The sequence below is a fragment of the Zingiber officinale genome, chromosome 2B, assembly GCF_018446385.1.
Source record: "Zingiber officinale cultivar Zhangliang chromosome 2B, Zo_v1.1, whole genome shotgun sequence".
Classification (NCBI taxonomy): Eukaryota; Viridiplantae; Streptophyta; class Magnoliopsida; order Zingiberales; family Zingiberaceae; genus Zingiber; species Zingiber officinale.
The window spans coordinates 71,570,015-71,583,150 of NC_055989.1; the positions used below are offsets into that span (position 1 = coordinate 71,570,015).

The following is a 13,136-nucleotide window of genomic DNA, read 5'->3' on the forward strand; positions in this document are numbered from 1 at the left end:
TTAAAATGAACCAAACTTTTGAAATGAGTGTTCAAGCTTGACTTGGTTTATTTTTTATGAGCTTGAGCTTGTTTGAAGCTTGGCTTGAGTTTGATTCATTTAGATGTTATCAAGCTCTTAATTCAAGATTGGCTTGAGCTTGGTTCGAGCTTGGCTTGAGCTTGGTTCGAGCTTGGCTTGAGCTTGGTTCGAGCTTGGCTTGAGCTTGTTTCGAGCTTTGTTCGTTTAGATGTTATCAAGCTCTCTTAATTCAAGCTTGTTTGATTGTTTGAAACTTTTAGTTGTTTGATTGATTATTAAGCTTGATAATTTAAATTTATTTATTTATTTTATTTTATTTTATTGTTTATTTATCATATTGAAAAGAGTTTTATTAATGAATATAGTTCGTGGACATTATTCATGAACGTTGTTCACGAACATTGTTCACGAATGTTGTTCACGAACGTTAACGAGCTGAACACATATGTGTTCAAGCTTGTTTGTTTATCTTAACAAGTTGTTCAAGCTTGTTTGTTTAATTAATCTTATGTATATTGAATGAACGCAAACAAGGTCTTACCAAACTGAACACCAAGCTTGTTCACGAACGCTTAGTTCATTTACAACCCTATTCTTGATCAAGAATGTGAAACAATAAGTCAAGTAATAGTATCATTAACCTTAATCCACGTTATATGATCAATGAAACTAGGTCATATGACCAAAAAACTCACCAACATTAATCTCTTCTAGGATTTGGTTATGGGTGTATATCATATCATGTGATGCCAAACATATATGATATACATTTTCCTCTTTTACTTATGAAGTATTGAATCTCATATTGGTTCACCTATATTGATGTTATTGTGTCAATGCTTTCTCGATGGAAATAATCAATCATAGCAGTTCTATTGACAACAACATTATGTTGAATAGTGTGAACCACAACATTTCAATTAGCATCTAAATGTACCTGATAATTTACAAATCATACTGCATTTGTGTACATATATACCTGAATTGTAGTCAATTGTATCCAATTTTTTGAGGCAATAAGACCTATCGAGGGAGTCTCGTACCTAGATACTTAAATTTTCTACAATTATACTCAATTAAATTACATACATACTTGAATTTGGATATTTAGTACCTAATAAAGTGAATTATCATGGCAAGGCGAATACGCTTGTCCCTAGCGCCCCCGCCAACCCGTCCCAGTGCTAACACGGAGGAGGTAATTAAATCACGGACGACTATTAGCCTTTGGAATAGTTATTAGCACATAAGGGAGGCATTTACCTCGGCTTTGCCGAGATTCGAACCCCAGACCTCATTGTGGCAACACCTCATGTGCTAGCCACTAGACCCATCCGAGGGGACCCTAATAAAGTGAATTATGTACCTAGCTTGATCAGGAATATGAAATAATAAGTTGATTGTACCTGATTGTAACGGATTTCTTGAGGCAACTAGACCTATCGAGGGAGTCTCGTCCATAGTGGTTTTATTGACTATAACATTCTCAATTAATGTCTAACTTGTGTCCAAATATACCTCATAATTTATAAATTATACTGATATTGCGTACATATATCTTAATTAGAGTCAAGTATGCTCTAATTTTTTAGGCATTAAGACTAATTGAACTATATATATACTCAAATTAAACTACATATATACTCAAACTTTATATAATTATACCCAATTAAACTACATATATACCTGGTTTTAGATATTTTGTACCTAATTTTACCAACAAAATAAAAAATCAACAAAAATTTCTATAACAATTTCTTGATCACTAAGTCATATGTCTGTCATCAGTACTACATCTATTGACATCAATAACATCGGTTTTACCATAAAAATCAATAGTACAAAACTTCATACAAAAGCAAAATTTAAACTTTCATCATACTATACTGTTTTACCATAAGAAGCAAAAGGTGAGATAAATTAGTCAAATATATTTTTTTCAACAATCCAGTATCATCTAATAATATAGTTGATGCAACACGGGCTCGATAAGTACTTATCTTCATATCATTTGCAAACCTCCATTTATCATTTGTGTCACGAGATAGACACTCCACCCATATACATGCATATATAACACAATCCAGAGTTGTACCTTGATAACGCCACTATTCTCTCAATACCTCATGACTGTCTATGTCTAATCCTGAAAGATGAAGTATGCAACTAACAAAAAAATGTGCCTATAAAAAAGGGTTTCGTTTAATACTACTATCGTAAAACTTGTTGGAATAGAATATCGTCAAACTCACATAAACTTTAGTCATCCCAACTGTAAATGAATCATGATTTGAATTCCACACTATGAAATTACCTTTGGATGTTTTAAAAACCAACAAATACCAATACCACCTACCATTAATTGGGAAAATGATATATATGCACCTTCTAAATAGATCTTCATTCAGTTCCTACAATCGACCCTTTGTCGTGGATGTCAACTTCGCAAGAAAAGTTCTGTAATCCATGTTATGTATTTGCCTACGTTTACCGTATAGCTCCAGTGCTAAAACACTTCTCGCTACACATTCAAAACAAGACATAATCATGTATCTTAATCTAATAAGAAGTAAAATTAAATATCAAAGGTCGAATATTTAAATTGGCTACGAACCTACATGGTTGTGTCCATACAATAAATCTCAAATCCATAAGTTGCATTATGTTTTTGCATAATCCTCATGAAAACATTTATGATTTGTCTTCCAACAGACTCACCAAACAAAAAAAAACAGAATATAGGTCCAGTTAAAGCTTAGGAACTCATCTTGCCAAATGACAACACTATGGCTACGTTTGGTTGGGTGTAATGTAATCTAGCTTGTAATGTAATCAAATTTGTAATGTAATGTAATCTTGATTACATTACTACGTTTGATAATGTAATGTATGTAATTTTTGATTACAAAGGTGATTACATTCTTTTGTTTGGTGTCCATTATTTTTTATAAGGAATGTAATTCATATTATTATAAAATGACAAAAATATCCTGTGACCTCTATTAGCGGTCGTCACACCTCTACCGGAGTTTGCGGCAGCCATCGGCAACCAGCTACCGCCGCCACTGTCGATCGCCACAGTAGGCCACCGTCTTCGCCAATCGGCGGCGATGGGCGACGGCAGGAGGGAGACGGCGGGCGACGACCAGTGGGCAACGGTGGCGGAGGCGGACGGCGATCGGCGGCTGGCAATTGGCAGCGGCGGTGGCGGCCGATTGCCGGCGGCGGCCGGCGACCGACGGCGGATGGCGACTAGCGGCCGGTGACGGCCGGCGGCGGCCGGTCGCCGGTCGCCGGCCGCCGACCGTCGACCGACGACGAAGGTTGGTGACCGGTGGCAGGCGGCGGTCGACAACAGACTAGGGGTATATTCGGCATTTAAACTTTGGTGAAACAATGACCTCGTAATGTAATCGGATTACATAGCATTTGCTTTGTAATACAGATTATAAATCTTCACTACCTTTTGTAATCCAGATTACATTACATTACAAGTTTTAAATCAAACCAAACAAAATAATCGACTTTGTAATGTAATCTGGATTACATTACAAGGTAGATTACAGGCTACCAAACGCAGCCTATAGGAAGAGAAAAAAATCATTATAAAATTTGAGAAAGAAGTGTTACAAAAAAAATTTAAAATATAAAAAATAAACATACTCCAATTCCTCCCTCGAGAGAAAGTCTGTCAACAACTTTCTCTCTTCTTAAGATGCATCTTCATGCGCACAAAAATCAATTCTCCCTTTATATGCATTCATTTTAGCCTTGGCAGGACCATTGTCGTCCTCCTCCTCAACATCTACCATAAAATTTACCTATATGGCGACATGATTAGCAACAATATAAAACTATTAGACTTCAAAATACTGAATCAGGAATTTATGCTCCATCTACCTTTTTCCCCCCTCCTCTTGCATCTTGGTGTTGAATCAGGCGGAGTTACAAACATGGTTACCTTTCTTTTTGGCACATGATCAACCCTAGTCCTCATAATATTCACAATAGAAAATTAAAAAGGTTAACCTTCTCTGCTTTTGAAGTAGCAATGTCACTATGCACTTTTCTTCCAATCCATTTTTAAAAATAAAATATCAATAATTTTTAAAAATAAATTAATAATAAGTCTAAAAGAAAAAGAAAGAGTCTTTTCAATAGAAAATTAATAATAAATTTAGTAATATATTGTAACAGATAAAAGAAAATGTGTACTAAGTTTTTTTTAAAAAAATAGTAATAAGTCTAATAATTTACTCTAATAAAGAGAAAGAAATAAATGTAACTATTTATTATAAAAGATAATGCAAAAGGATTATTTGAATATATCAATTAAGGAATCTTGTGACGACTCTTATGCACTTTAATTGGGCCTTGGTTGGGCCGGTCTTCGCCTTAAGAAAACAAGCCGAATGGACCTATGCCACATGGTCCGTGTTAGAAAAAAAATACTTTAATAAATTATATTATATTTGCAGTGAAATATTATTAAATTTGTTGTTTAAATTGGGCCTTGCAGTGATTTTAACAAAAGCCCAATTTTTACGGGACCATACTCGGTTTATGTCTAATAATGTTAAGAGTTTAGATAAGATTTGAAAACTATAATTATAATTTATTAGTGAATATTTAAATGACAAAAAGTAAGAGATCGTTGTTTATTTAGTTACTGTTTTAGTTTATAATGATAGTTTGTACCTCCGTTGGATGTACATTTTCAGATGACTCTTATAACTCTAATTCTGGACATCTGATTCGGATCTGAATATAGGCGTTAGATTCAAAGTACTCGAGATGTACCTAGTCGTCCGAAATTGTGATTCGAAAATATACACGAACAGATGTACAAACTAACATTCCTCTCGTTTTAGTTATCCTTTATATATAGCACACTTTAATTTAAAAAATATATCAAAATGATATCTTATTCTATTTTTTATTTAAAAAAATAATTTTTCTAGCTTTATTAGGATGGGTTAAATTAAATAATTGATCAAACTAAAATAATTTAAAATTTTCATTCGGTTAATTTGAAAGTTTTTTAAATATTGATTATTTCAATTAAATCCATTATATTTCTATTGTAAATTTTTAAAATTAGTTAAATTGATTAAGTTTTTTTTATTGGAAATAATTATTAGGTCATATCACCACCAAATTGGACATAGTCGACAATTACACCATCAACAAATCCATTTTGTCTATGAAGCTCAACTATAGCAGAGATATATGATTTAATAATTATTTTCAATAAAAAACTTAATCAATTTAATTAATTTTAAAATTTTACAATAGAAATATAATGGATTTAATTGAAATAATCAATATTAAAAAACCTTTGAATTAATTTTAAAATTCCTGTATAATAGCTATCGAATTTAAATTGAATCATTAAATATTAAATAATATCATACTAATCTAAGGACTAATATATTGTATTCGATGAATGGTCTCTAAATTTAATGATAAAAAATTAGCGATCGAAAATAATCAACTGTATATTGGTTCAAAATAATTATAATGTATAATAACTTTGTTTAAAATAATAAAATTGCTAAGATGCTAAAAATCTAAAGCATTACAATAATTTTTAATTAAATGATTCAGTTTTATATCAAATTTATTATAATAGTACCATAATAAGATTATTTTATTCAGGGTAAAAAATCAGATATGGTCATGTTTTATTATTATTATTATTTTTAAAAAGGATAATTTTATTGATTAAATGAATTATAGTACCAACTCCACGATAGAGATCATTTTTAAGTTTTTTTTTATTAATGTTAAAATATTTTTAAATATCTGCATTTGTGTAAAAACATCTATGTAATAAATGAATTATATTGGAGATAATTAAAATGAAAATTAAATAAATAGACTAGTCAATTTGAATTGAATATGGACCGACCCAATGGCGAGCCTAAGTGGATTCGAGCAGGTCCAAGCGGCTGGTCCTTAGTGGCCTCGAATTGATTTATGGGAGATTTTTTTAAAATTTAAAACTATATGGGAAAGTCAACTTGTGAGTTTGACTCATCAAATTCAAAATCCAATTTTAAAAATTTCAATATCTTTTATATATTATTTATTTAATTTATTTTTTTATCTGTCAAACCCGTTTGGTTTGATGATTTTTCAACTGATCAGCCCGTCCCGCCCTGTCCTGTCCTGTTACAGGACGGAGTTTTAATGGACCCACCGAAGATGTGAGAGAAGGTAATTTATTTTAGTAAAATTTATATAGCATAATTTATTTTTTGAAAAAAATTAATAATCTCATATCATATCAAATTTATTTTTTTAATATATATATATATATATATATATATTATATTATTTAATACCATTTCATTTATTTTTTTCCAAGCTCGTGTCGTTTCTTACTCCAATCCATTTCCGTACTCCAACAAGCAATCGCCGCCTGCGGCACGCTGATGCCGACCATCGCCATGCGAATCGAAGCTGTCGCCCTCACCGTCGCTGGCTCGCTGCTGCCCATGCACAAGGCCGTGGCATTAATTGGACGTGCTGGCTCAGGGGTGAGTGTTGAGCGACAGCGTGGGGTTTTGCGAGGGACGGATCATGGATTCGGGTCGGCCATGGACTCCATCCGGACAACTGTGAAGTCGCTCGACTCCACGGCAAACCCACACGCTTGGATTGATGCAGAAGCTGGAGTGGACCTCGCGGTGGCGACGGTGGTGGGGTTGATGAAGCCGACGCTGGCGGAGAAGGAAGCTTCAAGTGAGGTATAACTGTATAAGGTGAGTTGTGGTAGTTTATGACATTAATTCAGGTTGAACTGCATTAACATTTTGGGCGCACGTAAGGTGTTCGATGTAATTAGTCTACCACGCATATAGTGACCTGTGGTGGTCTATGGTGTTAGATTTAACTTGAACTTAAGGTTTTCGGTGTAGTGCTTCTACCATGGAAATGCAACGATTTCGCTGTTGATTTTACGGTGGAGGTAATTGCAGTGTTTTGAATGATTTTTTCCAGTATCTATCTTATTGGAGACTTTTGATATATAGTGTCGATGTTATAGTGGCCTTCAATCTCAATATACAGTAATAGTTCGAGGTCTTATGATCCTAAAAATGGGAGCTGAGAGGTGGTTTGTGGAGGGGTTTTGAAAGGATCTGAAAGAAGATCCTTGGTGTTAATTCACTTCTATAGCTCTTTTTAACTCAATAAGGAGTAACCTTCTCTTGAGCAACGACATTGTCAATTTTATTGTATTTACTTGTTATTGTGTGCACATCTGAATCACATTATTTTGTCTTTATCAAATTTTTTTATGTGTTCGTATTTTTCAACTTAGTGCGTTGGCGGAGTTGCTCTTGAGTGTACATATGATCCATATAATGTTAAGTATAGTGTTTCTTCCATGGGAGACGAGGATTCCATTGTTCAGCTTAACTCCCAGTGCATGAAGGTGAATCCATAGAAAGTGGTTTGATCAAAGGATTCAAATATCACTTGTTACTGTTATGGATCTTATTGGTAAACTTTTGATAGTTTTGATATCCATGAGTGATACTAGGGCAGCCTTCAATGTATCTCAATACATAGTCAGAGAGTAACTGTGATATGTAAAAAGTAAGAGTTTGATCTACAATAATTGCAGTTCTCATATTAAATGTGAAAGCACCAAATTGCATTACTTGTCATCAATAATATCAATGAGGTCTACACCATATCCGATAACAGTTGACTTTTCAAAATACAAGAAATGGAATGTCAGACTTGGGTAAGACAATTTCCTAATTTGAGAGTTTTCTTGTCAATTTCTCAAGTGTTTCATATTGAATTGTTCAAATCATAGCTCTAAATTTCAGATCAGCATCAGCCCTGGCTTTTAATAGCTGAAAATAATGCATAATGAATTGTGACCTTGTGAAGTTGGAAGCATTTCATGATTACAACATGACATTTAAGGGCTTGTTGCTCCCTTGCTTTAAGCATTCACATTTTTCTCCATCAATTATTCAATTGTCATTTTAAACCACACCACCATTGATATTTTTATGTTACCATTTTTACATTATTCTCACAAATCACAACTCCCATTGCCATGTACAAGGTGGACAAGACTTTGATGTCGAAGAGCTTGTTAATTAATTAAACTTAAACAAGATTTTGGAATCTCATGGAATACCAGAGACTGCACCAATTTCTTTATATGAAGTCTCTTGGTCAAGGAGATGCCTTCTTAGATCCTTATCCTCTACAACTTGTGCTGCTTTCTCTTCACTCTTCCCCCAGAGAACAAAGTAGAGTCCAAGAACAATAAGGATGGATCCAATTATCCTATAGAAAATAAAAAAGTGAATCCATCAAATTAATTAGTATGTTATATATGAAATTGAAAATTTTGCCTTACCCTCCTAAGTACAACTCATCACCAAGTATCGCAGTTGCCATGATGGCCACCACCACAGTCTGCACTGGTTGGAAGACTGCAACAAATAGAGGACCTCCTCTATCGATGCACCAAATCTGGAGGGAGAAAGAAATTCCTGATGCCACAAGACCCTGTAAAAAAATATAGCAATCACAAGAACCATATTTAAGCAATTTGATCACTAAAAAGTAAAAATAATATATCATCTACATCAACTTTTTGAATTATGAAAACCGTCACAAAAGCATAATAATGACTATGGTCATCTGCGATGGCTTCTCCTTGCAGCAGAAGGTCTTCTACGACAGGTTATGCCATCTCAGAAGCCATATTTTTTTTCTTTCGTTTTGCAATGAGGTCAATTTGTTTTGATCATGTGATGGATGAATGGTGAATTTACAGCATAGAGGATTGTGAGCAGCTCTCCTCCTGAGTGGACTTTCCACCTCTCAATGTCCTTCTCTGCAAAGGCTGCTATGATGAGGAACTGGATTAGACCGAAGAAGCAGGTGATTGTGGTGACTGAGAGCCTTGCAGGGTACTTCTTGAGCACTGGAACCTGTGTATAATTGAGGTAGGGTTTACTCCATGATGGATTGTGATTCTTAATAGAAAATAGTCAAATATATAATGAGAGAGATGAGAACCTGAAGCACCATCCACCCAGACCATGCAATGCAATTGCCAAGGATGTAGACACAACCAAGGGTCCAGTTCAGGATTGTGTTGGCAGAGGAAACGAGGAGAAGCTTGCCATCCAGCAAGGGAGGACCCTTGTAGAGGGTAATAACCGTGGCACCTCCGATGCTGGCTACTGTTCCTACCACCTTTGCCACACCATACCTGCACTTGATATTGATCTGTTCAAGCCCGAGAGCTGCTGCCATGGCAAATGTTATGGCCGGGACAGAGTTTTGAATTGCTGAAGCATAGGTTGGAGATAGGTAGTACAAGCCCAAGAGGTAAAACCCTTGGTTAGCAGTTATCCTGGTAATTAGAGAACAAAATAAAATTTTACTTGCAGTTCTTGCACCAAAATCAGTGAAATATATTAATACTTACCCACATAATGCTAGAAGAAAGAGTTGAAAGAGGAAGGATAAGGTAAGAGGTGGTCTATCTTTTCTGAAACAGGAACAAAAAAAATAAATTAAGAAGAGTTTCGTCAAGCTAATGAAATGCACTATTGTATCATACTTCTCTAGAAAATATGCAAAGGGAGCCAGCAAAGCCAAAGCAATGATGTTCCTGTAAACCGGGAAGACAATTTTGCTGATACCCATGTTGAGTGCAGTCCTAGAAACTATGTGAAATCCTGCATAGCAGACTTGGAGTGCAAGCACAGCTACAAGAAGCTTCACTTTCTCAGATACCTGTGAACCCATTTTCTTGTTACTTAAGCTGGTGCTTGCATCAAGAGGGGATGAGGCATTATATAGAGTTTTTGGCTTATCTGGTAGCTGATGTGTGTCGAGTGGAACTAAAATTAGTATTGATTGAGGGTGGTGTTTTGTCAGTAATAATCTTGGTGGGCTCTCTGTGTCTGTTTTTGAATTGACACTAGGAAGACCTCTCTCCTTCATAGTTTTTCTGATCAATGAGTAGTCCTGTTGTCAATACTTTTAATAGGTTGTTGGTTTCTGTAACATGGTTCTTGAAATTGGTCAAGGAGACAACACGAAGTTACAGCATGTTAGCCAGGCTGCTAAATTATAGAATGAATTGTGGAAAAGGGCATTGTCATTTTCTTATCTATTAGTTCATACTACCTCCACTAAATTGTTCTCGGTTATCACTGGTTAGCATGCTTAGTTTATGTTATTCTTGGATGATCTTTAGCTCATTTTTGTTATTGTGTATACACATCTTCTCATATTTATCCAACCTCAAGTCATCTCCCCAAATATGATAAGTAATTATTCTTTCTTCTTGCTACACAGCTCTTAGAAGGTATCAAACAAACATGGATATTAGTATTTAAGAGTTAGAAAAAGAATAAAAAATGAATTAATTATTGGTTTACCACTTTGATTAGACCTTGTTTATGTAGTCATATAGATATAAGCAAGTTCTTCTTAGTGTCACATAAAAGTCATCTTCTTCTTCTATATTTCTTCTCGATTTACGAAGGAAAAAACTGAATTTCAGGTTCTAACTTTTGAGAATTCACAGTGTAGTATTTTTTTTCAGTTCCTATGCTACAATTCATTTTTTCACCATCATACATGCATAGGAGAGTAATTAGCGCCTGTAGTAAACTATAGCAACCCCTAATATTATTCATGTAGTACAAAATATAGCTTTTATTTCCAAAGTATAATGATGAATGAATAAATAACCATATCAGTGTTGTTCTATAGTCAACAATAGTCCTTAGATGGAGCGGTCATATGTAGCAGCATTAAACTAACAAGTGCATTAATTATCAAGCTAATGACAGAGTGTGATTGGTTTGCAAGAGAAGGTTAAAGGAATCAAATATCATGTGGAACTTTCAGTAGATGTTTAACAAAGTGTGTCACATGAAGTGGTTCATTGCATAATCTCCAAAAACTATTCAAACTACTTTTCATGGCCTTGAGAACTCAAGATTTGGTTATCTTACTTGCAATCAGATATTTTTTTTAAAAGTCAAAATGGGGCCAGCGCATGCTTTGATTAGGTTAACATTCTTATTGCTTCCTGATTTATACTAATGAAAGAAGGATGCTCTGTAATAATAATATTTCCAAGGAAGAATCTCTCTCTCTTTGTTGATTCTCCTGAAGAACTCTCTCTTTAGCAATTATTTAGCTGAAAGCTTTCTACAGAATTGAACCAAGTAATTACAGATGAATTGCTATGCAGACAAGGAGGAAAAGTGTATGATCAAGTTACTGAAACAAGAACCATCCTCTTCTGCTGGAAACTGTAAGATCTATCTGTTCTTCTCATTGATGACAAATGCGACTTGCACAGATTAAATAATGAAATTTCTGATCAACTCAGAGATATGTCTTCAGTAAGATGACTATGAAATCTGTGATTATATTGCTTGTCTAGATGTGCCCAGAAACACAAACAAGGTGAGCAGGTGACAGTGGCTAGCCTGCGACAAGGTCCATGAGTGGAAGGTTGATGGAAGAGCCCCACTTGGTTCATGTGGTTAGTAGGTCTTCAAGAACAAGTTGAGAGTAAGCAGATTTTTAAACAGTGCTGCAGAAGTGTTTTTATAAATTATATTTTAAATAAACATTTATTTTTTATTCTGTAGATGGAGGCCATGATATGTGATTTTCACTTTTCAGACAAGTCTCTTCCCAATTATTAGGAGTGGCTGCACGTGTTGATCAATTATTGGCTCTGCCATTTGTGTTTTCTGCAAACTGAGAGAAAAAAAATGTTTTTGTATTGGAGAATAAATTTAAAAAATATTTATTTGATTTTTTGGTGCCTAATGCGAGACAAAGGCCCATTGGGCCCATTGATATGGACTGTGCTTATTAACAAGCCTTTTCTTTAATTGTCCTAAAGTGTATTTAGTAATTTAATTTTAATTTTCCCGTTTATTTTCAAATAATAATATCCTTAATGGCAATAGAAAGACTAAGGGTGTGTTTTTTAATTCATGAAGCAAATAAAAAAATAATAAAAATAAAAAATAGAAGAAAAATAATATATACAATTTCTTTGTAATGTTAAAATGTCCATCTGCCTTTTTAATATGCCTAACTAGTTCGACTTTTACCATACATGTGTGGGCTCAAACGCTTTACTATCGAAAATAGTTTAACTCTCTCAACTCCCTATTTTACTTGGCTAGCCTAATCCACTTATTTTGATGCTAATTAAACTCTTTTAACTCATTATATCCATCTCACGTACCTAATGTGGCTTTTTTATATTATTTTTAATGATTTTTTTAAAAAAATTTTATTGGCACTTTTAACCATAAATTATGTTTTAGAATAGTTAGGTTGCATGTAGATTAACCAAGGTGATTATTAAATTGCTAAAGCATTAAATAAATATGAGGTGCTTATTTGTTAACTATTTTTTTTATCATACATCTTACAAATTTTAACTTATGGTTAAGAATTATTACATATTGAAAAATATTTATTTTCTATTGTTTTTTAGTTTCAAAATTTACAATTAATATTAATTTCGTCAATAATATTAAATTATACATTTTTGTATTATCTAAATATGTAAAAATTAAACTTTCCGTCCCTAATATGAAATCATAAATAAAATAAATAAGAAGTCTCTATTTTTAACTCTTAAAAAACTATTTTGGATGGAAGTAAAAAAAAAAAATCTGATTTTTCCAAATCATTATTACGATGTTTTAAGTTACTTTTTTTTTTTTTTATAAAAGAGAGCTCATCGCAGGTGTAATTATCTAATTATTTTTTACTATACCGTAGTAGTTTATTTTCATTAGTATCTCTTTTATTTGTTTCCGATTTAAATCGGATATGGTGTAACAATTATAATTTTATAGCTGTTATAATATGAATTTTTTTTAGACAAATTATTCGGAGTCTCTAAAATTATTTTAAATTATATTTTTTAAATTTAAAAACCAGTGTATTATGGGTTTAATCTAGTAATCAATTGTAAATATTTAAAGAAGGTTCGATTTGATTCAATTAAAATTAAAAGTTATGATTTCTGAAAGTTTGATAATAGTAATTAAGAAATTATATTTGTTAGAACGTGA

General features: G+C 33.4%; 1 protein-coding gene and 1 long non-coding RNA gene across 2 annotated transcripts; one reads left to right on the forward strand and one right to left on the reverse strand.

The window, feature by feature from the left end:
• Positions 1–6,394: 6,394 nt before the first annotated feature.
• Positions 6,395–11,898, forward strand: LOC122045851. Its single transcript, XR_006130132.1, has 6 exons — positions 6,395–6,788; positions 7,349–8,739; positions 8,834–9,005; positions 11,279–11,341; positions 11,474–11,604; positions 11,685–11,898. It is a non-coding gene; the product is annotated as an uncharacterized LOC122045851 (long non-coding RNA).
• On the reverse strand, positions 8,175–9,828 carry LOC122045850 (auxin-induced protein 5NG4-like). The gene is made up of 6 exons (XM_042606239.1): positions 9,629–9,828; positions 9,494–9,556; positions 9,079–9,418; positions 8,832–8,990; positions 8,411–8,562; positions 8,175–8,337 (listed from the first exon to the last, which is right to left on the reverse strand). The coding sequence occupies exons 1-6, from the start codon at positions 9,814–9,816 to the stop codon at positions 8,175–8,177; spliced, it is 1,065 nt and encodes a 354-aa protein (XP_042462173.1). The 5' UTR covers positions 9,817–9,828.
• Positions 11,899–13,136: the final 1,238 nt, after the last annotated feature.

Excerpts from the sequence above, each read along its gene's own strand:
- LOC122045850 (XM_042606239.1), bottom strand. The coding sequence starts at position 9,816 with ATGGGTTCACAGGTATCTGAGAAAGTGAAGCTTCTTGTAGCTGTGCTT. Across the intron at positions 8,991-9,078 it reads CTGGGTGGATGGTGCTTCAG|GTTCCAGTGCTCAAGAAGTA; the intron begins GTTCTCATCTCT and ends AATTATACACAG. Across the intron at positions 8,338-8,410 it reads GATGAGTTGTACTTAGGAGG|GATAATTGGATCCATCCTTA; the intron begins GTAAGGCAAAAT and ends TATTTTCTATAG.